This window comes from Camponotus floridanus, unplaced genomic scaffold (genome assembly GCF_003227725.1).
Source record: "Camponotus floridanus strain SB8 unplaced genomic scaffold, Cflo_v7.5 scaffold21, whole genome shotgun sequence".
NCBI classification, from domain to species: Eukaryota; Metazoa; Arthropoda; class Insecta; order Hymenoptera; family Formicidae; genus Camponotus; species Camponotus floridanus.
The window spans coordinates 499013-526519 of record NW_020229337.1 but is presented as its reverse complement, the minus strand read 5'-3'; the positions used below and the strand labels follow the sequence as shown (position 1 = coordinate 526519).

Sequence of the window (27507 nt, the reverse complement as noted above, 5' to 3'; positions counted from 1 at the left end):
TAGAATCCTTCGGGCGTCATTTTGGCCACGAACTCGTGAAAAATCTTATTATCTTTTAAACGTTGCGATGAGCAAAAGATCACGTACCCGGTAAAGCGATTGTATTGATAATGGCATTTTATCTAAAAGTGAGATAAGTTATTAAATATATATTCTTTATGTGTGCTGTTCGGAGAAAAATAGAATTTGCCTCAAGAATCTTCTTTAGTACAGGAAAAAAGGCAAATAAATTTTTGATCTATTTAGAATAGAAAAAGGATTAAATGGGTAACATGAATATTTATAACTCTTTTAACTAAATAAAATTCATATTATTTTTATTTTGCTTTTTAATTAAAACAGGTGCAATATACGAAAAACATAAAAAAATAATTATAAAAAGGATGGATTTTAATATATTCAACCGTTGCTACAATATTTCACATTCTCACATTTTCCTGGTTCTCGATTTTTGCATTGCACTTTACATCTCTCGATGAAAATTCCCCGACAGCTCGGTTGTAAAAAGAAAGCGCGATGTATTTTCCGTGCCGCTGTATATTTTAGGGACAGTTTTCGCGAGAATAAAGGGTCGCGCGCGCCCCGTCAAAAAAGGACAGCATGCGCCGGTAGATATTTTCTCACAGTTTCATGGAATAAGGTCGAATCTTCCCGCATATATCTCGTGTTTTGCATCTTTCATATCCTTAAATCGAGCACGCGGTCGAACGTGCACTTCGTAGAACGGGATTAATTATCCAGCTGTGAGATACTTTCCGCAAGCCCTCAGGGATACGTCCAGGCATTTCTCTCCCCTTTCCTTCTTCCTTTCTCAACCGTCCTTTATTCGTGGATCGCTAAATCCATGGAAACAGACGCGAAGCTAGAGCGGACTCGGTTCTCTCAAAGTTGGCGCACGAACTTTCGCGAAATAGAAGCGGCGAAACTTGACTCGAGTCAGTGCCCAACACGAGTTCGATCCAATTACCTGTCGCACTTGTCCGAGAATGGACGTTACAATAATGCCGATTCTCATAGAAAATAAATTTCGCCAGTGTGTTTTATATCAACAGACAAAATAGCGAAAGGAAAAAATTAACACGTAAACTTTTTTCGATCTTCTATATGTGTATACGTGTCGTTTATATTTAACATATATCTATAAATGTACACATATTTAGATAGCAAAAACATGTAATATTTATTAGCGATTATTAAATCGATAATAGTAAATGCTCGTAAGAAAAATAACATGTTTGCTATGAATTGCTAGAAAAATTTAAATTAACAATTATAAGTGAAGTAATTGCTAGATGTTTTATCAATGCAATTTTATATATGTATTTAGCAAATATAAATATTATAAATTATAATATATATTTATTAAATATAATATATAGTATTTATATAGTATTCATATCAATCTTAGTATATATTATCTTTGATCTAATTTATTATTCATTTTCCAATATATAAATTATTAGTATTATTATTTTTATTATAAACATGTGTTACAAAATGACTCGTTCGTTATTTTTCTCAATACTTTGTTTCTCTCTGAAACAAAGATTTTGCGGAAAATATTACTCGACACGGTCTTGCTTTGAGAGGTTCGGAATATATATTTTTTAATTATTCGCCAAAAGAACAGAGCCCGCTTTCACTGCACAAGTGCAATTAAACGGATCGCTAACGCGACTTTGAAAAGTTTATTATATTACATCACTATGCATCGCCAACGGCATTTCTTTCTCTTTTGCTTTTTGCACTATGTCAAACGAACAATAAAAGTGGCGATCACTTCAGTTCTTGTAGTCTGTTTCTTTAAAACTACAATTTTTTTAATCCCTTGAAACTAAAGAAGGTTAAGAGTATTTAATTAACATATATTATATATATATATATATATATATATATATATATATAATGTTCGATAATTATTACATTTTTTTTTCGTCGTTTTCGAATCGTTTTCTCTTTAATATAATTTCAACTCTAAGTATTTCTTATTATTTTTATAATGAACAATATATTTTTTTCGATATTAAAGTATATTGGAGCCAAAGGATATTTTCAGAACAGTTTATATAAAATCATGAAAATATTTTTATGAAAATATTATTATCAATAAGCAAATAAGTTATATATTTTCATTATCAGTAAAAATACGTTGTTATTATAGAAAATTATTGCTTCTATTCAAGAAAATACTTGTAAAATTTACAGAACTTTGAAAGTCGTTTATAAAAAAAAGAGAGAAACGATTTATGAAATATTTAAATTTCGGTTAAGAATGAATAAAGAGTCGAATCGAAAAGATAAACTAAGCGCCGCTGTATTGTCGTTGTATTTTTTAATTAGTTGCGGGCATTGTTTTTATGCTCGAGGCAAACAAAATTAGTCGGTAACGTGACTTTAAAAAGTTTACGGCTGGGAGAGCAAGCGAAGAAACGATGCGTTTCTCGGTATGGCTTGTGGCTATGCACGCTCGTCCTCGTTCCCTTCGTATAATCAAGAGAAGTGCAGAGACACCGTTTCGAGGAGAAGCTATTGCAAGGGCGAGAATGCCGAGTGTACGGCATTGAGGCTTCCTTATCTCGTTGCAGCACTCTGCGTAGGAAGCGATATATCGGCCATCGATTTGGTGCGGTATTCTGTCTACAAATGGAACATTCAGTAGACACACTACTAGAATATATATTTCAAACGTAGTTTCCTGGAATTTATATGTGCGTTTAAATTGGAACACTTAAATTATTTCGCAATCGAAATATCGACTTATTTTATTAAAAAAGATTTATTCTATTCGTGTGGAAATTTTTATTTTTCAATAACATCGGAAAATATTTCTCAATAGAAATATTTTTATTTAAAATATTCAAATTTTTCATCTTTAAAGCGTTCGCAAATAATACAATGTACTTTTCGTTGTCTCTTTCGTACTAATCATCAATAATTTATTAATTTGAAGTAAAAAAAAAAAGAAAACTATCTTTAATAATATCTTCAATAATATTTTTTTTATCTCTTTAGTAATATTCTTTTTCCTTCAACCTTATATTTCTCGAAGTGATGAAAATGACTCTTGGGAATTCATTGCTGAGTAAAACTTTTCGAAATTTATTGTGTTTCAAATTGATTTATATTTGCACAGACAAACAATAGAACTCATTCTCAACTACAATACGTATCAAGTAGGCCAAAGCGTGTGCTTCACCATAGCAAAGTCAGCGAAACGCAAGCCACCCATATATTACTCTTTCCTGTATAATAATCTCGTAAAGAGTAGAGAAACTGCGAAAAGCCGCTAAAATTAAGGTATCACCGGATGAATCACGACGGTGGCAAATCAAGATGCGCAGCTTCCGCCACGTCGAATCTCTTCTCAAAAAAGAGGAGGTTGATTCCACTACTGCTCGCATCTACACAGGTTGTCATTTCGCTTTGTTACGTCCCATTCCGTTTAAATTTTAACGTTCAATCATAGCTTTATATCGCGCAGACGTTCCATTTTCCACGGTTCTGATACATAAAAAAAACATAAAAAAGAGCATTATATTTGCGATCAAATTTTAATAGAGACTAAAGGAATATTCGTCGATAGGAAATTAACCTTATCAGTGTAAGGAATGATTCTTGTATTATTATGTTATAATATTCATTATATTCCTTCCCGATATATTTCCCTCTGCTTTCGAACAATAGCAAAAATAAGTAGTTCTTCAACTGCATTCAACCGTATAGCGTTTCACGATATGATTGTTTCGCTTATTTCCTAAATTAATGGAAACATGAGAGCATAAATACATGGTGGCCGGCACAACGCGAAGTTTCACAATTAAAAGTTTCTCGAGGCCGCGCGATGCGTGTACCATATCTCGCGAATAATTTATGCGCCGAAATCTGGTCTCTCTTCGATCCCCGTGGATATGCGCGGATCCCGGCTTTACGAGCTGGAAAAAGCCATGAATATTTTACGCTCGCCTGGCAAAACAACGCTACCTTATTCAAATGAATCGGCCGCCTGTTCCTTTGAGATTATGTGGATGATTGCTTTCGCCACTGTCATTATGATTTGTTTGTTCATACTGATGGTCTACATTTGTTGTACAAAAAATATCTATTTTTGTTTGTTTCTTCTTTATTTTTTCAGCCATAATTAATTGCTAATTTGCTGCTTAAATCGCGTAATATTTTTCGTCCTATTATTATAGAAGTAAATAATAATTGTAGAAATTAATAATAGTATATTTAAATTACAAAGTTTCTCGTTCCTCATCCAAAGCAAATGCAATGGTTTCGATTTCGGAATGATATACTAGAATTTAAAAGGTTTCACAAAAAAGAGTAAAAATTAGGAGTGTTATTTTTCATAAATGTATCAGTCAATCCAGACCTATGAAACTCTATCTTATTAACTTTTTTCATCAGATAACGCGAGATCGTATAAACATCGATGCTTTTACGCGAACCTCGGTTACGCGCGTAATCGACAGAAAAATTGCGTTTTTCGCTATCGGAGAACCGTGATACACAAATATGCAAACGCGATTACAGCATCAGCGCACGGTTGTTTATGAGGTGGAAAAACCTATGAATGCTTTATCGTGAGAAATGCCGCTGCTCTACGAATCGAGAGCACGGAGACGAGATAATTTTCTAGGAAATCTAAGAAATGGATAGAGAGAGAACGGATTATATGCCGAGCACGTTTCCATGCTAAAAATCTTTTTCCATATTACATTTTAATATTACATTTCTAGATCAATTCGTAAAGTCGATCTTGCTTTCACAAATAATTTTTATATCTGAATTTTTTATATTACCTTTGTAGTTTAATTTTCCTTATATTTTTTATTTTGTTAAACATAGAATTTGAGAAAGTATTTCGCTCTATTTCATCATTTATATTATATTATTTAATTAAATTTTTCGGTTCTTAGCCAATGATGTGCGATTTTAGTTTACAGCATAATTTATATATATATATATATATATATATATATATATATATATACTGCTGGATAAAATTAACACATAATTTTTTTTCACTTTTTCTTTAAAATTTTTCGTCAAAATTTAAATATTAGCTTTTAAAGAAAAAGTGAAAAAAATTATGCGTTAATTTTGGGAGTATATATTTCAGGAGTATATGTGTGTGTGTGTGTGTGTATGTGTGTGTGTGTGTATGTGTGTGTGTATTTATTAATTTAATTTATAATTACACAGAAAGAATTTTCGTTGTTTTGTTATTTATGGAGCTATAAATATCGTACGAAGAGGAAGTCACTCTCACTAGTAGAGATAAATAAAACGTGACATCTACACCACCATCACCTCGTTCGAGTAAAGTGCGGTTTTACTGCTGTGCGCCAGTTAGACGTTTCTCACGGGGATTCACCCCTTCCCCCTTCCCGTATCGCCGGAAATAAAGATCTCGAGTTTATTGAGATCCGTTCTTTAGTCGAGCGGCGATTCGCTTCCTCGCCGCCACGTGAATCAACACGATTGCTCGTAACTTCGAGAAGCTTTATGTCGATTCAAAAGCCTCCCTTTCGTTTAGAGTTTCGATTAGGGCGGAACATTGCGAATTACTGTGCTCGCAAATTGGAAACGTGAAAAAACTTCTACAAGGATTCTAGTATATTTCTCGAAAAAGATCTATTTTTGAATAGAAATGAAAAACAACTAAAATTTAACAGACTGCCAAAAATGTCAATTATTACATTACACAAAAATTATTAAATATTTTAAGTTTTCTCTTTTTAGAATTAATTGCATTAAATTAAATTGCATTATAAAGGTAATAGGAGTCTCTTTAACGGATAGAATTAAAACTACTATATTTAATAAAAATTTGATAGAGTTTTGAATAGAATAAATCGGAATAAAGTAAGAACTCAATTTCCAACGTGGAAGTTAAATGACAATATTTTTGAATAAATTGTTCAATTTCTCTTGTTGTTCTTTCTTTTCCTATTCTTATTCAACTGGAAATCTCTTCAAAACACATATTGTACAATAGATACTAAGTTGTATTTTAGCTGTAAAATAAAGATATTTTTCTCTCTCTTGCAACAGTTAAACTTCAAATTGTACACAGCACGAGCTTTGTACTGCTAGTGTTGTATACGATTCAAATCGCATCGCCGAAAATCTAAACTGCTTTCTCAGTGATAGTTGTTTTATTCGAGTGGAATAAAATCGCAATCCAATTATTGTTCGTATAAAAATAAATCTTATCTCTTGAATAATAAATTTTCCACGATCTTGCGAAAGAAAATGGCGAAGTGTATATATATTTTGCACTTGAATAGATATAATAATATATTTATAACATATATGCATATATAATGATTAATATTGTTATATATAAACATTATAGATCGTGTGCCAAAGAAAGAAAATGCAAGAGAAAGTGCGATTTCTGATATGTTCTCTTTCCTTGCTAGATAAAAAAATCTAACGAGATTTTCTCTTCCTTTTTTCACTGTTACTCGCTGTAAACAATCTTGTTAAGGGGAATGGAGAATTTTTGGTGTGTACGCGTGCATAGGTTGGAAGCCAATTTTCGCCGATTTAATTTCACCGATTGCATCGCGCAGCTACATTGTTTGTGCTCATGCGTTTGCACACGATTATTATGCAGTTCGATACTCCTACCAGCCGGCTCTAAACACATTCGCTTGCATGCATAAAATGGCACAAATGTTTTCGCGAATGTTCCTCTTATTTATCTAGGTGCATTCATTAAAAACTAAAATATTTTTTTTCATTAAATATTGGATTTTTAATTAATTAATTAATTAATTAATGAAATATATGATAAAATATTAGATAATATTAATTTTATACAACTTAATTATATATTTTTCGCATTTTTTAAAATTAGATTTTAAATACAGTCGATACATGACGTTTAAAGATTTCATTAATATTTATATGAAATTGATCTGAGAAATATTATTTCATATTATACATGTTCAACATAATTACAATTACAAACAAGACTTTAATTGATATATTAGAATTGATATATTAGAAACTGATTCTTTTACTCGAAGATATTGAAACTTATGGATTCAATTAATATTTGAAATTCGCAAGAGACGAGCGTTACACGCTTTTTCACATTTGTGTACTCGCTTTTTCGCTGGAACAGACGCGAGAGGAAGAAGTGGTCCGCTCAATAATTTCATATCGTCGAGTTTTACCGGCAGCGGCGGAATTCAGTTGTGATTTCGCATAGAGAAATATTCGGCGTACAGGGAGAAAAGAAATATCCGGCAGCAGTCACGTGTCGAGGACCGGAGAAACGAATAAAAGCGCATAACCGATATGGATACGCGCGCAGCTCTTCGCATGGAAAGCCGTATTCAATAGAAATCCTATGGTGAATTGCCATCGCGAAATACGGGCGCAATGGCGAATTGCTCGCTGGAGAACGGTCGCATTAACTTTCGTTCTCGTTTTTTTTGCTTTCGCAGCACGCGATATCCATTGATTACCGCGCAGTAAAATCATCGTATATCTCTTTTTAACGAGCACCGATAACGGAAGGCATTTAATTCCGATAATCTCACGTGCACAGGAAATACATTCCTTTAAATATCTTGGCGCAAGTATCGTTTCTTAATGAAGTTTTTGAAACGTGCAAAAGGTTCACGAGCATTTCTCAACTTATATATTTTGAAAGGAAAAGATGCTTTCTTCGATAAGAAACTAGCTTTTAATATATCAGACTTAATAAGCTTTTAATTTGTTACATGTAATGGTCTGAAAGCACGCTTCGACGTTTAAAGAGGGTTTAAAGGATACATTGCAAGTAAAATATATATGTGTATCTCGTTGGATGTCTATTTAGATCGTTTTCCATCCGCAATCTAATTTAGTCTCTTCAAAGAAACAAACCTACGTATATTATGCATAGATGCACGTCAAGAATTGCGGCGATGTTTCTCGTAGCATCGATAAGATTGCATTCGCGATCAGATTCGCAAGAAAACTCACGCGGAGAGGTAGAAAGAAAAGGAAAGAAAGAGAGATAGGAAAAGAGAAAGAGGGTGCATCAATTCCATTCCTATCGTTCTTCTAGCGGTATGTATTGAAAGCGGGAGAGGAAAAATCTCGTTGGCACGCAACAAGCTTGAGGAACAAAGTTTCCCCCACAGTTATCCCCCGCGTACATCGGACGAATCAGACCGGAAGCCAAGTAAGGGTAGAAATAAAATCGACTCGCACGATCGCGCGCTGAAAGGTCCCCGACGAACGTTTTATTCGCGGTCAGTCCACGGCTGGAACGTTTCTATTCGAACTATTTAAGGGGAGCTTTACACCGCAAAATGTTTTACGTTCATCACGCCATTAATTTTACGATGCAAACGCATCGCCAAGTACAGCGAATTAAGACCGCGCGATCGCGAATAAATCTGTCAAATGTAAAAATTAAACTCCTAAACATTCTCTCCTTCTCTTTCTTTCCTTCTCTCAATTTCTCGGATAGTTAATTTCTCTCCCCAGCTCAGCCGTTCCGCGGTCGTTTTAGTAATTGCTGAAAAACTTCAAGTAATTGGCCCAATTTCGCCTAGACCGCGTCCGAAGCGAGTAAAGCACCCCGCAAATTGCTTTTGCCCAAGAGATAGAGAAAGAAAGAAAGAGATAGAGAGGAATGATTCGCTGCCGCGAGCTATGACAGAGAATTCTTCGAGCCAGAGAATAAAACGAGCCGCGAGATCTTTCCATTTTGTCATAGAAACTGCGTGTCTCGGAAGATTCTCCGCGTGAAAACACTTGGATCGACGAGATACTCTTACATCAAAGTGCTCGTAAAGTTTATGTTATCGACGTAACATCGTCCTTATTACAGTTCATAAATTTCCGTAGGAGCCTTACACGTAGGGTATTAAACAAGAATCGAGAGAGAAATGAATAAAATATTTATTTGCCACAAATTTTGTTATAAAACTGATAAACTTGTACTATTAAAAATTTTAGAGGCGATCCTTAATAATACTTGAAAATTCTCCATCTCTTCGGTTATCTTTTCCTCAATGACACTTCACAGGCACACACGATACACATATCGGTTTTCCATACCGTACTACACGTTGCTGGATAGGGATGGTGGTTAGGCATAAATTTCCAGCCGGATGGTGCTGCGTTTCCGTCAGCAGCGTCGCGCACAGAATGGCTTTCACGTAGTACCCTGTCAACGCGGTCGTTGAAATATTAAAATACTCGTTGCGATCGGCTCTGAAGTCAATTCTTTTTATTCCGTCGAAGGAAACATCCGTGGAATATATATTCGCGTCACGGTTAAATTTATCGCACCGTAGTCTAAAATCCGCTGTTAACATTGAACGGCTTTTTCCCATGAACATGAAATATAAATCATAACGTAAAAATATATACATGATATTTGATACTTAATCTACATTAAAAAATAATAAAAATAATGTATTTTAAAATATATTATTTAAAATATTTTATGATATTTAAAATTGGAATATTTTAATGTTGATTTATACATAATGTATTAAATATAATGTATCAAATATATAATGTACTAGATGCACATATAATGTAATTTAGATTATATTTTATATAATTTAAAATATATATATATATATATATATATTATATTATATAAAATTATCTTACATATAAGAATTGCATGAAAATCAAAAAGAAATCTGAAATATTTTTAAAATTAATTTTTCCAAGGCGAGAAATTTATTGGAAGAATCACTTCATCATAAATTTCAATATAAGATATCTTGTCATCTATACGCGTATATGATATGATACATCTCGCAATCACGATATCGGCACGTCAAGATGCATTTCGCGATGCGACATTTATCGAAGAAATTGCTCGGAGCAGTCGCTTTTATCGCGAAATCGAGCGAAAATCTCTCCGGACGTTAGAAGATTGTTAAAGATTGATAGTCGGCAATACGGAAGAAAAAAAATACGCAGAAAGTGCTCATTGACAAATTGATACAAATGGGCCAGGCGGCGATCGTGTTTCCTGCGCTTTTATATCCTCCGCGTTCCTCGATTTGCGGAAACATCTACTGTCTGTTTTTATTCACCGACGGCGAATTACGAGTGCACTTCGTTTGTATATATATTATGTATTGTAAGAATAATCCATTGAAATCAAATTAATTAAAGCTTGCTTTATTTTATCATGCAAATGTCAAGTTTTAGAAAATATCTTTAAAATATCAAATTATAAAAATATGTTATTTAAAAAAAAATTAATCTTCGATTTTACTTTTAATACATTTTCTTTTAATAGAATTTAATTTTAAATAGTATTATATATTAGAATATTTTAAAATAAATAAATTTTTAAATAAATTTTGTGCTTCAAACTTTATGGAGGAATTTGTAGTTGAAAGAAAGACTTTTTTGAGAGATATATTATACGGGATGCTACTGATGGCCTCTATCGGATTACTCGATTTGTACGTCGACTTTTATTTTTCCGGTCGATTTGCGAAGAGTCGTGTCTCAGAGTGAGAAAGTCGAATCGCATATATCGTCGTGCCATAGTGGCACGAAAACTTTTGACACATTGTAGTGCGAACTCCCTAACTCTCTTAAAGGAATATATTCGTAGGGATGATGCCCGCGGGACCGCACGAGACTCGATTTTCTTTTCTCGATCGCAAGACGTTACAATGCGCTCCGGCACATCACAAAAGTAGTAACAACTTTTCGCCACTTTTACGGAATTGTTCTGTGGGTAAAGTTGTACATAGTCGACGATAATGTTGTACAAATACTCGTTCGTACTTTCAGATTATTTCGCAAGCGAGCAATAGCCTGAGCAACGATACTACTATATTTCATTAACTTGCGACAAAGATGAATCGCGGTAACAAAACGGTCTCGCGAATTTCCTCTCTTGTGATTCCGACTACGTATGTTGTTTACATATGTTATTTTTAAACTGTTGTAAAATTAATGTAATTATATTAAATAGAAAAATCAATATGTGCCATAAACTTCAGTTCTCATAATAAATATGCGTAATTTTTATCTTTTTATTTTTATTTACAGTTATAATTCCTTCTTTCAAGAATGAGATGATTAATTTTAACTTTCTTTAAAATACATAATTTCTCCTGAAGTTTAACTTTTTCCTTTTATCATGCATAAAAAGAAGAGAGATGTACTTTGTTTCTTATCTTAGAATACTTACAAGTTCTGTCGATTCGGGAATTACACTTCATTTTGTAATAATTAACTTTCAGTCGAAAATAATGAATTTGATTTCTGTTAACTTTTCTCTAAGAAATAAAATAATTTTTTGCACATTTCAAAGTATTTTCATTTTATTATCAAGTCAAATTTTATAAAATAGCGATATTTTTGCAACGCAATTTATCTCGACGTGGAATTGCAACTATTCGACAAGTTTTGGACTGCAGAATGATATACATACCCAGAGCATCCATTATTGTAACACACGTGCGGCTATTCCTGTCACGAAGTGGACAGACAACGAGGTTGGCTTATGTGGTTGCACGAACCTGGACTAATGTTACATCGGCCATCCCCCTTTCCGTCCACTGTAACATTTATCTCTACTCGATTCGCGTGTCTGTGAAGAGAGTAGCGGTTTCCAAATTTCTACTTTCACACATTCCCTCATTTTCTATTAATTTACAAAAAAGCCTTTGTGTTCGTAAATTCAACACAAGCTTAACAGTTAAAATTTATGCTGTGTGTGAAATTTTCGAATCGATTTTTAGGATCACAAAATATATTTTTTCTTTAAAAGAGATTCGCACAATAAAATATTTTATAAAAATTTTATTTTGATTTAAATTGATTTGAATTTCTTTTTATTACTACTCTTATTTTTTACACAAGAAAGTAAATTATGCTCGTTACATTAATTAAAGCATCTCAATATTTTGCTTTATATTAACTTCCAGAATTATGCGAGGAATGGGCGTTGGCGAACAGTCGTGAATGCGTAGAGGGTGGCGGTTCGGCGGGCACGACGCACGGGGAGGAATCCGAGGATACGTCCGAGGCGAGGTTCACCCTCAAATATTTGGGCAGCACCCTCGTCGAGACACCCTCGAGTGAGGAGGCCACAGCGGAAGCCATCAAGACCGTCATTACCATGGTGCGTATTCGAAATTTTCATGATTTATCTTCTAAGCTTAATAACATATTCTGAAACAGCTGTTCTGAAACTAGCCTCATAATCTTTTTTGTAATCTCAAATCGCGTTTATTTTTTATTAAATTTGAATTGTTTTTTTCTTATTTCTTTCTCTGTTGATTTATCATTAATTTTTACACTATAAATCATATCTCAACTAATTAAATATTAAAGAATAAAGAATTATATCGTGTCCAATTTACGAAATCTGTCATAAATTTAGTTTATACATTTCATATTATAGAACATTAAATTTACCTTCTTAATTTAAAAAAAAATGTTTACATCCTCATTTTGAAAACTAATGACAGAAACATGCAATAAGTTCGTATCATATTTTTTATATAATATATAAATTGTACTTTTCTCGTGTACAAAATATATAAAATCATATTTAAATAGAGATATTTCTCTGATCGTTTTTATAAACACAATTTACAAGACATATTTACGTTACGCTTTATCGTGAATATGTGTAATATATTTTGCGTAGGATTTTAAATTATTAACAAATTTGACGTTTGTCGAGAGGAGAGAAAGAGAGAAAGGTTTGCTATCCGCGCCGGAGATTGCCACTGTATTATTTATCGTCGAAATTATATCGCGCTGCGTAATTTACTTTAAACCATTTTCCGACGCGGCTGCCGTGAAGAGAATTTAATTGAAATTGCAAGGTACTAATTCCACGCATAGCCACGAGTCCGTTAATAAAGCTAATGAAAATGAATCGTGATTACTTTGCGCCGCGTTCATTCTCTGCTTGGTCTCTGTCTCTGATGAGAAATTTGTAGATTGAGAAATTTTTCTAGTTTTTTCCTTTTGTTTTCCATTGCTTCGATGTTCGATAGCGAATGTTGTCGATCGACGATAACGATTTTGTTGAATCATGACATAATACGTTTTCCAATCGTGGCTATTAATGCACGAAGCTCGGGAATTAAAGCAGAGAGCAAAAAATGCGAAAAGTGAATACGGCGGTATTAATTAGAAACGTTTGATCCAACTTTCGCTCATCCGTTAATTACATTCGACTTTGTACATGAAATATCGCGAACATTGCTTATATCGTTTTTGATGAAACGAGTTTTAGTTTTCGCATAGCATTGAATGTGTGATTTTTGACGTTTTATTAAAAATATAAAAGTCGATTTAAAAAATAAAATTATTCCGACAAAAAAATATTTGCTAATTTGTTGTTTGACAGAGTTTTGTATACGTTAAATATAATCTTTATAATAGTAATTAATATAACATTACTCTATTAAATATCTATCGAAACCATATTAATTTATTTAATACGTGTTACAAGAATTTTTTATTTAAAAATTGACTTTATCATGAAACAGATTGAAAAAAAAATCGAATTCGAGAATAATAAATCTCTATCAGTTTCGATTTAATTTATCAAATTTAGCGAAATCGTTGTTGAAATCAGAGGAAATGAATTTATGTGATTTAGCAACGATTCGAGGAACATAATTAATTAATAACGAAACTTTACGCGCCTCATATAATTCCAATTTCGAAGCGATTACGACTCGTACCACGAGATTACATGGACAGCATCGCAGAAAGCGGTAGTATATATACTTCGGTAATTTCCGAGATAGTTATTAATGGGGAGGATTCAATCACAACACATGAAAACGTATACCAGAGAATTTCATACGTTTCGATAATAAGTAATCTACAACAAAACAATAAATTTATAATATATATTATAAAATAATAGAACTGTAAATATTATTTTTATAACCCCGATATACATTTATAATTTCTAATCTAAAAATTAATCATGCAAAAGAAATTTCTTCCTCTCTTTCTCTCCTTCTAATATATTTATAATTTCTAAATAAATATTATTTATACAAAATCTAATATAAAATTTATAAAATTATAGCATATACACGACAAAAATTAGTAATTATAAAAATGATGTATGAGATTCCAAAAAATCGTGATCTGTAATTACGAAACTGCAAGTCGCTATAATATAAAACATAGCTGCATAGTACGTTGCCCGGTTTGATTGTTCATGTTGCACTAAGCTGCTTTGGTTCAAACGGTTTTGCTGCATCGCGATGTCGAACAAGAACCTCTGGCTGCGGGTTTTTGTGAACGGTGAGCTATCTCGATTTGGATCGATTCGAAAGTTTCTCGACGCGTGCAATCGTATTCCGCGTCGAGAAACTTCCTGATCAAAGCCTGCATTGCGTCTTTGCTTGCTAACTGTCCCATCGGACTCATCTTCTTCTCCTTCCTCATCGTCTTTTGTACTTGCGTAATTGCGTCCATTATATTGTTAATTCCTTCTCGTAGCGTCGCAGCCATATTCCGGTTTGAAAGAGAATTCATCTCCATAGCAGCCTTTGTGTCAAGCGTAGTAATAATGAATTTGATCGCTTATTTTAGTTTTTCATCAGGAAGTGAAATTTCTTTTCAGAAATTAATCGCATATATAATTAGCTATGAAATATATTTTTATAACATAACTTTCTTAGATGCGTTATATTCTGAATATTAATTAATTTTTAGACGCCTTCGAGATGTTTACTCGCTCACATAGGTTTCCACTCTATAGGTTTCATCGACGTGACGGTTAACTATAGAAATATTTTCATCCTTATTATTTCGAGATAATTTGCTCTGAATCATTAATTAAGGTGTCTCGTTCCCGAAGTGGAAGATAATGTTGTTCACGTGTCTAATAGCATCGTCTTGCCTTGTCGCGACCATAAAGGTAACTTCACGTAGTTTCCATCATGCAACTCTTGCCCGCAAGTTCTCGCTGATAATGGTATTTAGTGTTTGCGAGCAAGAAGCTTGCTGATACAAGACGCCCTAAATTACCATGAGACCTTTTAGATATAATTTAAATTAACACACATATAAATGTTAATACATTTAAATTGCTGCTTGTCAGTCAAAGAGAAGACATTCTGTGAAAACATTTTAATAATGAGCATTATTTAATTTATTGAAAAAGTGGAAAATGTGTGTGTGCATTATATCCGGTTTCTCGCAACAAATAATTATCGAAAGTATGAATAAGATGCACTACTACACTCGTTGTTGGGAATTAACCATGGTAATTATAAAATAAATGAAGAAGTTATCAAGCCTCGTTATCTCTGCCAGGCTCCTCTTTTTCCATGAAAGGATTCGTTAATTTGTCGTTCGGAACTTTGCATATGGTTATATTTCACTCAGATTTGATGCGAATTACAATTTCTCGTTTTGTTCATTTATGATAATTATTGTTGTTATTTTAACAGAGCAAAGAATTTAATTAAAATTTGGAGTGATTTGTAAAATAATTTTACAGATAATATAATAAATATGAAATTTAATATAAGATTTATATATAGCTTTGTCGCTAATTAACTTTCTATATTTCATCATTTGTTCAATGATATCGATTGGATAAATTTAAATTATAAGAAAAATCAAATTTTTAAATATCTTCTATATTTAAATAACATTAGTTCAAAATCAGTCGCGATTACTATTGTTATCGCTATTTGTTCTAGCTATAAAAAATCTTTGTTCATATTTCTTCTGTATTCGTAGTTATTTTCATTTGAAGCGGAAGCGATAAAGAAGCTCCAATATATTTAAAATTAAATTTCAAATTATTATATTTGGTATTCTCTTGAATATATTAAGTATTACTTAATAGTAATCATTTTTGGATATGAATAGTACCATCATGAAATCTAGTTAATCAGATTGCTAAGTAAGGATTAAGCAAACGTGTATCCTTCCTCGATTACTTATCCGCGATAGAAAGGCCCGTTGCAGAATCTGCTCGAGAATCGCGGGATTAAGAAACGTTCTGGAATTTCGCGCGATCGCGATTAAGACAGCGGGATCTCTATGCGCTGGTTAAATTGTTAAATGGACCGCTTAATCCTCGTGAAGCCCCGTAATTGCATTGCCATGGAGCGACGCGAGAGCTTACGGTTTAGCAACGAGATATTTGATTCCTCGAAAAAAGTAATTTGGGCCGCTGCATTGCTATATTTTATTCAGGTTTACGCGAATTTATCCTTAAAGAAATTTCCTGAGCTATTCTAATGGTAGTTTCCATAAGCCTTGCCCTTCGCTCAAATCAATAACAAAATTGTCTATCCGATGGAAAAAAAATCGAAAAATCTGAGAGAGATGTTCAATAAATCATTCAGATCTCTCCTTTTGAAATTTCTTAATCAAGCTTTTAGGTAGAATTTTTATATGATCGAGAAAAAAAGGACAAGAAGATGAGCTTGTCGAGGATGTTAGAAAATAAATTGAAAAAATGGATTACTTTTTAGATAGAAATAGAACAATAATTAATATTTTAGTAAACTCTTTTGCTTTCTTTACACATACGAGAATATAAAAATTATTATATAATACGAAAATTAATTTAATTGATCAGGGAAATTAGAAAAATAATGTCTTTATAATCAGAAATTGAGATATAAAATATTTAAAAATAGAATCAACATGAGATATTTTATTGCACGTGTCATAATAATAAATGAATAAATTATATCTTTATTATCACATTTATCACATTATATGTATATTTTTAGATTTGAAGATTATTTCGGAATTTTTGTTCTACATATTTTACTTTTTTCGAAACATTTTTTGCTTTTTATTATATCAGACTGCGTTGCAAAAAAATTAATCGCGAAAGAAATAAAAGAGAACAAAGATACTTTTATGAAATTAAATTTTATCTGGTAATGGGCGAAAGCTTTTGCGCACGATTGCACTTTATTCCATCTATTTCGTTTGTTGCAGGCGAAAGCAAGCGGAAAAAAACTGCAAAGGGTCTCTTTGGCTGTGAGTTTGAGAGGAATTAGAATGACGGACTTGGCCACCGAAGAGGATCAGCTTCAAGTATCGATATATAGGTATGTACATTGGAGAGAGATTGAGATATCCAAATATGCAGAATAATATTTAGAATTAGCAATTTAATAACGTCAATTGAAAAATTTCGTGTGAAATTACATTTGAGACTTTTTAAATATCTAATATTTACGTGAGAACTGACATTAAGGATTAATATTACAAATAAATTTGAATTTGAATAAAATTAAAATTTGAAATTCGTATCAAAAAGCAATCTTATATTCCATAATAAGATTTAATTAAAAAGATTTGCAATCTCCTTTAACAACTTATGTGGTTCTGACATCTTTTTGATATATTCACGATTCTTGTTATTTACGTGAATTTTATCTTTATCTTATCACACAAAAATAGTGCTTCTTTTATTTAAAATAATAATCTAGACAGTCTTATAATATACATATACTAAAATTATTCCTTTTTTCGCTTTTCTCTTTTTTTTGCCTAAAAAAAGAATATATAACGTATTTTATTCAGTGTGGCAAAAATATTATAACGGAAACGCGAACGCAATGCAACGATAAATAATTGTTTTTCATGAAACATGCGCGATTGAAATTTTAATCCTGAATGAAACTCGTTTGCTGCATGTTTTGCCGGGACCTATCTAGCCGGGAGGAATTATATTCAATATATATGTACATGCATATATATGTACGAAAATGCATTGACAATCCAACATAATGACGACATGACGACATGACGACATGATGATGATGACGCAGTGAGCGATATGGACGATTCCGTTGCGGGAAATTATCGGCGCGGCTATTTCCGATCAGTTACTCTGGTGCAATCTCTCTTTATCGTTCTCATCGGACCACCAATCGATTTGCAGATTGCGAAATTTTCAATCTCATTAATGGTCGAGAGGATTATGAACGTTTGGCAGTAATGGTGATTTCTAATTTGCGATGTTTTATGTAATACATATAATATTATTCAATCATTATAAAAAAACACTCTTTTAGTATCAGAAATAGACAGCATTCCATAAATATACACGTTACTAGCAATAAAATTAAATATATCAAAAATTGAATTATAGATTAGGTAGAAAGTGATATATATATATATGTGTTTGTATGTGTATATATATACATATATATATATATATATATATATATATAATATCCTCTATATACTTTATATTTTAAAAATCTTTATATTTATTTTATTTTAATATTCTAATTGAATAAATTTCCAAGACAATTTTTTATTTCATTTTTTATTTACTCGAATCTTCACGTAGAATTTTTGTACACTAGTACGTTTAATTACATTTTTGTGAAAACGGATCTAAAAAAATTTATGTCAAATTTCACAATGAAGAATCGATTTTATATTTTGTGTCTTTTAATGCATCAGACATTTTATAAGAACAGATTAAATGCGCCTCTGATTTCTGATCCATAATATCGATTTAGAATATCATTATGTGTGTTCATTTTCCTAAAAAAATATTTAATTTTATATTTATAAATTTAGCTATGTAAATAAATGGATATTATATGGTTAATAAAGAATAAAAGTCTGCGGTTGAATAAATCTTACGTTAAAATACGTAAGAGCTCTATGTCATTGATCAAAAATTAATCGAATTCAGCGATATCTGCGATAAGAGAAACAAAATCACAGACAGACACGTTTCGGAAGAAAGTTTTGCCGAATTTTCATGCGGCGCGAATGAATGGCTAAACTTTTTTTTCGCGTATTCGCGATAATGATCCCGCGGACTTGTTAGACCAGTCGCGTAATTCTAGACGAGGTCGACCAGAACGAGGTCCTATTGTTAGCCCGCCGCCGGGCTCTGTTTCCGCTTGCGCATAATGTGCTCGGAGGTGTGCCGAAGTGGCGAATGAGAAATTTCACAGGGATGAAAAAAGAGAAAAAGGAAAAAGAAACGTAGGGTGACGTGTCGGTTATAAATTTCCTTAACCTTCTCGCCGTTTGGTGCCGTTAACGGCGAGTTAATTAACCGGCGTGCAAAGACGCGCGGCTGAATAAAATTAAGCTGCGGGATTAAGAGCGTTAAAGGGCATTATTTTGGGGCTGATGGTATTATCGGTTCCCGCCAGCAATGCCGTAAGTTAAAAACTGCGCGAACCGAAAAGAAAGGAAAAGAAACTTGAAGAAAGGAAAGAGCGGAGAAAGGAAAAGAAGAAAGAATAGAAGAAGTAAATTAACGCTCTAAAAAATGAAGTCTCGATTTTTTTTATAAAATGAGTCATTCTATATACGTCTGTATTTATTTCATTGTCACCTTATGTAATTAAACATTCTAAAAGTTATATTTTTTACATATAACATACATATATTTATCGTTATTTTATTATATACATCAAAATAAGCCAAGCTCATTATGTAAGATAAGGGATGAAAGAGCCTTCCTTTCCAAAACGTCAGTTATGTCACTGCATCCGCCCTTTTATAAGCAATGCATCCCGCACACATTGCCTCCTTTATATATTATATTATTCTCGCTTCCCTTACGGAATTTTGGATCTACCCTCCAGCGAATTTTCGACTATTATACGAGCGAACATTCTACTGTACGACATAAACGGAAGGAGCTGCCGCAAGCGGTGAATTTGCATCGTGCAGAATATGCATAAAAAATCAGAGATTATCAAAATTGTTGAAGACGCAGGGTATGAGATATGCAAGGACAGTGGTATTTTTTAAACTCTTAAAAGATACACATAAGAAAGAAGTTTATTATTTTTGATAAAAAAATAAACTTCTACAATGTAATATAATTTGGATGTCGTTATCCATTTGTTTCAGGATCTCGTACTGCTCGGCGGATGCGACGCACGATCATGTTTTCGCGTTCATTGCGACGAATCTAAACGAGACGATGGAGTGTCACGCGTTTCTCTGCCCCAAGAGAAAAATGGCGCAGACAGTGACACTGACTGTGGCACAAGCTTTCAAGACGGCTTATCAGGCGTGGCAGTTGTCGCAGTCCGATCCGAGGATCCATCACGCGCAAGATAAGAGTCCTCCTTTGACAGGCGACAAGACTGGTGAGGAAGCTTTTCATATTAGCACTATTACATTAAAATCGATCGTCGTAATCTTTCAAGACGGCATAAAAGTCTTTTAAAAATACAAGAAAATTAAAGAAAAATTAAGAGAAAATTGAAAAAATAAGGGAAATAAACAAAAATGTTCTGTTAACTCTCTCTTTCTTCTTTCTCTCTTAATAAAGAATGTTAAAAAAATTAATCTTTAAAAATATTTGTTAATTATATAGTTAGAAATTTAGATAAAATTATAAATTTTCGAAGGGAACAAATTTTCTATATAATTATTAATTTGTTAATTATTAATTTTCTATATAATTATTAATTTAAGTAAAGTTGGAAGCTTTTAAAACGCAAGTTACGCGCGATTAGAGCTTGAATAAAAATTAAATATATTCAGCGTCAAATGAGTAGAAATGGAATCTATTCTCGTTTTCTGCACTTTGGAAAAGTTACCGCTTGCTTTAATCTGGAGCGGGCTTGTGTGAGTAGAGATATAAAGAGGTAGCTGCCACGATGATCGTGAAGTGCAGTGCCTATATGGGCTTTGCACTTAACCCGCCGAGAGTACGGATATTGCGGGGTGCTTCCTGGCACCGAGCGAGAGAGCCAGGAAATTGTGCGTTAATATTGAGGATGGCACACACACTCTGCAACAATGAAAAGTATTGTAATTTCACTTTTGGACACTCTCTTATAATCCTCTTTCTTTTAATGATACTTGATAACCTTATTTAAGAAGTAAAAAGCATTGTAATTCTAATTCGCGTAATTTTGTTTATTTAATGCTAGATTATTGTTTTCATACAAATTAATAAAATAAGGAAAAAAATCATTGTAAAAATAATTCTTTATTGAAAATTTACCATTTTTTAATTTTTGTTGAATATTTCTCATCGCTGATATGATATAAGGATCCACATTGATAGCACGTTTATGCCAAAAAATAGATACGCTAGATTGAACCGATATTCTCATAATCGATCGATTTGCTTCTAGCTATATTGCACAAGTTTATTGATTTTTAAATTAGTTTTTCAAGGATTTTATTTTATGAATATTGCATAGAAATATATCGCTTTGAAATATTGCATCGAATATTTGAAGGCGCAGAGAAGCTTTAGGAAAGCTTATGTAGGTGAAGCTTCATTTAAAAAATAAATATTTTCTCTATATCAATCCTTATGCTAAAGAATTAATTTTCAAATCTTTTTATCACGATATTTCATGAACCATATTTTCATCCAATTTCCTCTATGTATAACAAAATTGTTATAAATTTTGAATCTCTTTTTCAATTTAAGAACCATATTTTTAGAAATTTTATCACAATAAGAATTTCAATACATAATATTTGAATTATATATCAAACAATAAACTAATTTTTATTAATCGAAATTTCAAAAAGATAGTGAATAATGATTTACTTTACATATTCAAGTGTTTCACGATACTTTATAATAAATAATATTTCCATATTTATCTGCACATTTCTTTCTACTCAATATTATCAATTTATTCGGAAATAATAGGTATACCTTCTGTTATACATCTGTTCGATACCGTCTAATTATTTGATCTGCTTATCTTTGATTGCAGATAACAATGAGAAAAAGAACGCCAGTGAGACAAAAACCACCACCGGCAAAATTAACGAGCAAAATAAGCAAAACAGTCAACAACGATGTAATGAAAGCCAGAAGAATTTACTAATTGATCTGTCGAACGATCCTAAACCGGCAGGAAATTCATGGGTGAGTGATGAAATACGAAACTCTCTCTGTTTCTCTCTTTGATGTCTCGTTGTTCTTGGTGCCATTAAAAGGTACCTGATCGATCGCAAAGCGATAATTCCACAGCTTTTGATCTCTTTGCTACATTGCATCGACTCTGTATCGCGATGCTACGTTTATAAAGCTCTCGCCATTAATTTACATCGCATTAGATACGAGAAGAGGTTGCTCTTTTGGAGATTAATTAAGATATCCGGAATAGAGCAATCGCTTCCCGTCTGTATTTATTCCTTGAGAATTTTGGAAAACTTCCGAACACATGTTTTATACTTTCACTTGAAAAACTTAAGGCGCTAAAAAATGTTGTCCGATATTTTCTAAGTTAATTAAATCTAAATTAATAAAAGACTTTATATTCATGTGCTATAATTTTATTCATTAAAATATCCGAAATATACTTCAATATTGTGTACATATTCTTCATAAAATTATAAAAAATGAATATTATATATCTCCACTTACCTCTAACTCTTCTATATTTTTTGTTAGCGAAAAAAAAATTCAAATTGTAGAAACAACTTTATATCTGAAAAAGGAGTTTTAATCTATTAACAATAATCTAATAATTATAATAATCATTATTATTTTTAATTTATAATTATTAATGATTGATAAAATAATAAAATCGATAAGATAAAAATTTATTGAATAGCGTGATCTGTTTGCTTCTTTCAGGTGTGCTTCGAGGAAGAGTCGGATGCGAAGAAAAGCCAGAAGAAGAGCGCGACGATCAATAACAGTATCCCTATGACCACACTTAGGCATCATACAACGGCGTCCACCCCGGCTCATCATGTGGTGCCCCGACCAAGCGCCGGTTTCAAAGTACAGAACGCCTGGGGCGAATCTAGATCGGTCGATCTCATGTGCTCGTAGCAGGCAGGATAGCCGGCGGCCGACAGCTTCAGGGACGTGCCATTGATCACAGGCCTCTGGAAGCATCTTTCGAACAACGGCCAAGCCAAAAAGTCCAACGGCAGTCGTTAGATCCTCCAACCGAACTAATATAGCTTCCGATCGCAAATTTAGACATCAAAAAATGAGGATCTTTGCCGATAATTTGTATTTTTAGCGAATGGCGAAAAAAGGTAGCGGAGACGCGATACAGTGATGTTTATCTTGTATGATGTAATCTTAATGAGACTATGTTAAGTCCAATGAGGTTTCTATATCAGTTGAGGAAACGAAGAAAAAAATGGCTGAGCGGAATGCTTTTTATTCGGTATAATAACGGGCAATGCTTAAAGACGACTATCCCGCAGCGGATAAAGATTGGTAATCGGAGTGAGATCAATTTGCAATGGATTTTGTATAATGCATATATATATACATATGTATTTATATATACATATAAACCTGTGCCAATTACTTTACACATACATATCGCACAAACATCATGATTGATAATACAAGAATGCCGAGATGTTCTTTTTTTATTGTTGTTAACAGTATTAATTCTGGAAATTAGATTAAAATTAATTATACACTCGCGCTTTCAGAAAATAAAACTTTTAAGAAAGATCATTAGAGTTGTAAGGTAGAGCATTAACATTAAAGTTTATTATAGAATTAAAAATTTCGATGCAGATTCAAGAATTAAAAGTCACATAAATTCATTATTAAATAAATCAATTTCTTAAAAAATGTTAATATAATTTATTAATTAAAATTCTTTTTCAATAAAAAACATAATCAGTATCTCTAAAAAAATTTATTAAGATTTATTATAAAATTAATAATGAAAATATAATAAATAAATTAAATAAACATTTCATTGATTTTTTATTTTATTTTTTTTGTATTTTTAGTGCTATATTAAATTTATATATATATATATTATATCAGATTTCTCTATTTTTCTTAAATTATAAATATGAAATTAGTTTTTGAGAATACAATTCATGCGCGAGTATACTTGGAGCTTTAGTGCTACAAATATGTCCCGTCCAAATTTGAAAATATCGCTGCCACATTTTAACCCCATGTGTGTATTTTGAATATTTTACATCTACGATACAATATGCGAATAAATTGCGAAAAATTGCTTTAAAGCGATTTTCTAGTGAATTCTTGCCATGTAAAAATATGTATTCCAGAGTTAATACTTGTTTATTATTTTTGTTGGAGAGAAACTCCAATCTTTTACTATGTCACACATGCGAAGAATGGAGAAGTTTCATAGATTGATTTTCTATTACGAATACTGGATAAAGATAATCCTTTACGTAATCGTTAATAATTGAATCTTTGATTGAATAGCTGGACTATTTCTTATTGTTAGATGAAGTTCTCGTTAAAGTTTCTTGCAAGAATGAAGTTTGTAAAGACGTAGCCATTTAAACATATATTAAAAAACCTACATTATTTTTAATGTATTATTGACGAAATTTGCAATTAGTTTATCTTGTAAAGCTGATTTCTTTTCTTTCATATTCAAATTTGTTGAACAAGCTTTCTTGTGCACCGATGATGACACAATTCCAATGATAGTATCGACGAATTAGAGAATTATACTATCGAATTATCGCAATATTTGCATATGACATATTAAGCATAAATGTGTTGATATACAGAGTATCCTGCTATAAATGATCACCTTATTTTATCTTTTGATCTAAGAGAAATAGACTATACCAAATATATATATAAAATTAAATAGCTTAAAAACTGAACTTTATTGTAAGTATAGTGGTTTGCTTAAAAATTATGCATATTTTTCTGTTCCTTAACATCGGTAATTTTTGTAAGTTTGCAACTACTGTATTGACAATAGAGTTTAAACCTTTTGACATATATTTCTCATAATTTATTTTTTTTAATTTAAAAAATAAAAGGAGGTGATCATTTCAGCGAGACACTCTATATATGTTACGAATAAATGTGCGCGTATTATAATTAGTAGAGCGTAATAATACTACTAGCAATCGAGGGAAGAGCGTTAACATGATTTAGCGTTAACTATATTGATATTTAATTTATCAATTGTTAAACCGTAAATATATTGTATTCCTGGTTATAGATTGTATTTGTATGTAATTATCGTGATTATATAACATATTGGACAGTTCAAGTCTGTATTTAGCGATAATATGTTACTGTCGACTCGGTTTATTTTCAAACAATTTGATATTTCAAATAATTTGATATTTTTTTATCGCACGGTCGACATAAGGCTGTGTTCGTTTCCGAAAAAAGAAGATAATGGATATGGTACACATTATACGATAACTTACTGTCCATTAATCAATATTATATCGTCAAAAAATGAAGTTTTTAAACTCAGATCAAATTATACGTCGATTCTAATGTAGTTATTCTGATGAAAGATTTTCATAGATTCACGGAATTTATCGCGAGATAATACGAAAACGCTCATTTTTTAAATTGTGTCATTAATCCCTTTTTGATGAAAATTTTTTATCAATTTTTAAGATAAAATATTGAATTTTCTTCTAAAATATTTTTTATCTTTACATAAATATTTTTTTTTTTAATTGTTACATTAAGAAATATATTATTAGAAAGCATTATTGTTTTTCTTTAAAAATATATAAGAAGTAATTAAAATCGTCTTTTATGTCTTAAATTTCGTTGTTCATTATAACTAAAAATTATCAAAATTATTAAAATTTTCAAGTGCAAAATAGGCATTTATAATCAAAAAGGGCTTAAGATGACTTTATTTTATTCCGTATAGAGCAGATGTAAACTTGAACATTCAAATGTATATTGATAATCATCTCGAAACGCCACGATAATTCCATTATTCTGTGTTGCGCGCATTAGTAGCACATGATTAGTGTACTTGTATTTACCACAAAAATGTTACATTTTTTGCGCTAAATGTTCGTAGTCCGTAAGCAGCACAAATCAAATATACGTATACATATCGACGTTTTATATAAGAATTTATCCCGATACAAAAAAACGAAACCCTTTTTGCGATCCTTAAGACGAATTTGAATATCTATTCATTCCGTCTTACGCGCAATAATCAATTAATTTTCTATCAATATTGATAATTTTAGTTATATTCGCGAAACTGTAAAGAAACTACTTTTGCACGTTTTATTTTATTGATAATTATTATCAGAGCTAATAGAGCATAATAAAAAATCATTAGAAATAGATCTGTTTCTCGAACAAGGATAAGATGGCACGCAGCATCAAAGAAAAAAAGCTTGAAGCTTGAATATGCTTTAACAGAAATTTATTGTTCCAATACATCACGAATGTAATTTGTGAAAAGGGAGATAGTCTCCCAGATATTTCGATAAATCGAGAAGAAGCAAATATTACGTACACGAGGATAGTCTCTATAATTTATGCATTTATCCGTACTTTTTTTATATAGTTTTTCCTTAGCCGATTTATATGGATGTCGCGCGCGCGCGCGCGCGTCACCATAATTTTTTTTCTTTGATAGATTTATAAAAATCGAAGATGATTACTTTTAACCGATAGATTCTTTTCTTCGATAGAAGGATCTATCTCAATCAGTTCTTCCGAGAGATATCGGATTAGTGACGCGAAATAAACACATCTTGAGAAGATATTTTTCTCTGACGAAAGAGAAGAATAGTATTTCGAAAATGTTTTATATTCCGAATATATTCCGAAATTTCTTTATATTTCCTAATATTATAATTATAAGAATGGTCAGAAAATATCCTGAGAATTTTTTAAATATTTTGACAATTTTTACACATCTTTCAAAAAAATTCGAGATATTTAGAGAAATCTCAAAATATTCGGTTGATATATATATATATATATATACAGATTTGCACAAGTCCGACTTATTTCTTGCTATATATAATTACATATTACATAAATGTTTTTATAAAATTTGTAATATTTTTTTTCGAAATATTTTCTCATTTCGCGTCAACAATCCAATCTACGAATAGTAATATGAAAAGCCTCGTGTCCGTGCTTTGGAAATTCCCTGACGCTTCTAATTAGCGACGGCATCGCATATATATATAATACATTACACACCTCGTATTACATGCGTCTCTTTTTCTCTCACGCATTCTGTCACTTATCTTCTCATATAAATACTTAGCGATTATTCCTTATTATATATGCAATACTTATATATCTAATCACTATCTCGTCTTTGCTGAAATTGGTGTTTAATAATCGAACATGCCGTACGAGAACTGCAATTTCGGGATAACGACAAATGTTAAAAAATAATAGCATTCGCACTCTAAATAATTTCTTATCAATGTAGCGTAACAATAACAATCTAATAATAATAATAATAATAATAAATTAATTGTAAAACTATGTAACTTAATTATCGCAAAAAAATATATAATCTCTCTCTCTAAAAATAAACCTTCTAAATTATATTCCGTATGTGCGCAGAATTCGTGTATAGATGTACAGTGATACGTATAAACATTTTCTCGATGGAAATCTTCAAAATCGCAAAAATGTAATAGATCAAGATGACCGTATCCTGCGAAACTCTCGTACGGCAATCGAATGCACCAAATTTTCCTGGCGTATTCACAATATGTAAAGTGTGTCACATAAATTAACCTGGTCGTATATCCTTGAAATATAAAAAAAATTATTTATTACAATTCTCAAAAAACAAAAAA

The 27507-nt window shown here is 31.8% G+C and overlaps 1 protein-coding gene across 3 annotated transcripts in view; it reads left to right on the top strand.

The window, feature by feature from the left end:
* Positions 1–22893, top strand: part of LOC105253065 (low density lipoprotein receptor adapter protein 1) — a 77927-nt gene extending 55034 nt beyond the window's left edge. For all 3 annotated transcript variants that reach the window (XM_011260837.2, XM_011260836.2, XM_011260834.3), the window contains 5 exons: positions 11931–12127; positions 16957–17069; positions 19858–20099; positions 21699–21853; positions 22568–22893. In XM_011260837.2, the coding sequence (XP_011259139.1) occupies positions 11931–12127; positions 16957–17069; positions 19858–20099; positions 21699–21853; positions 22568–22768 (908 nt within the window). In that variant the 3' untranslated portion in view covers positions 22769–22893. The remainder of the gene's footprint in view (positions 1–11930; positions 12128–16956; positions 17070–19857; positions 20100–21698; positions 21854–22567) is intronic.
* The last annotated feature ends 4614 nt before the right edge of the window (positions 22894–27507 follow it).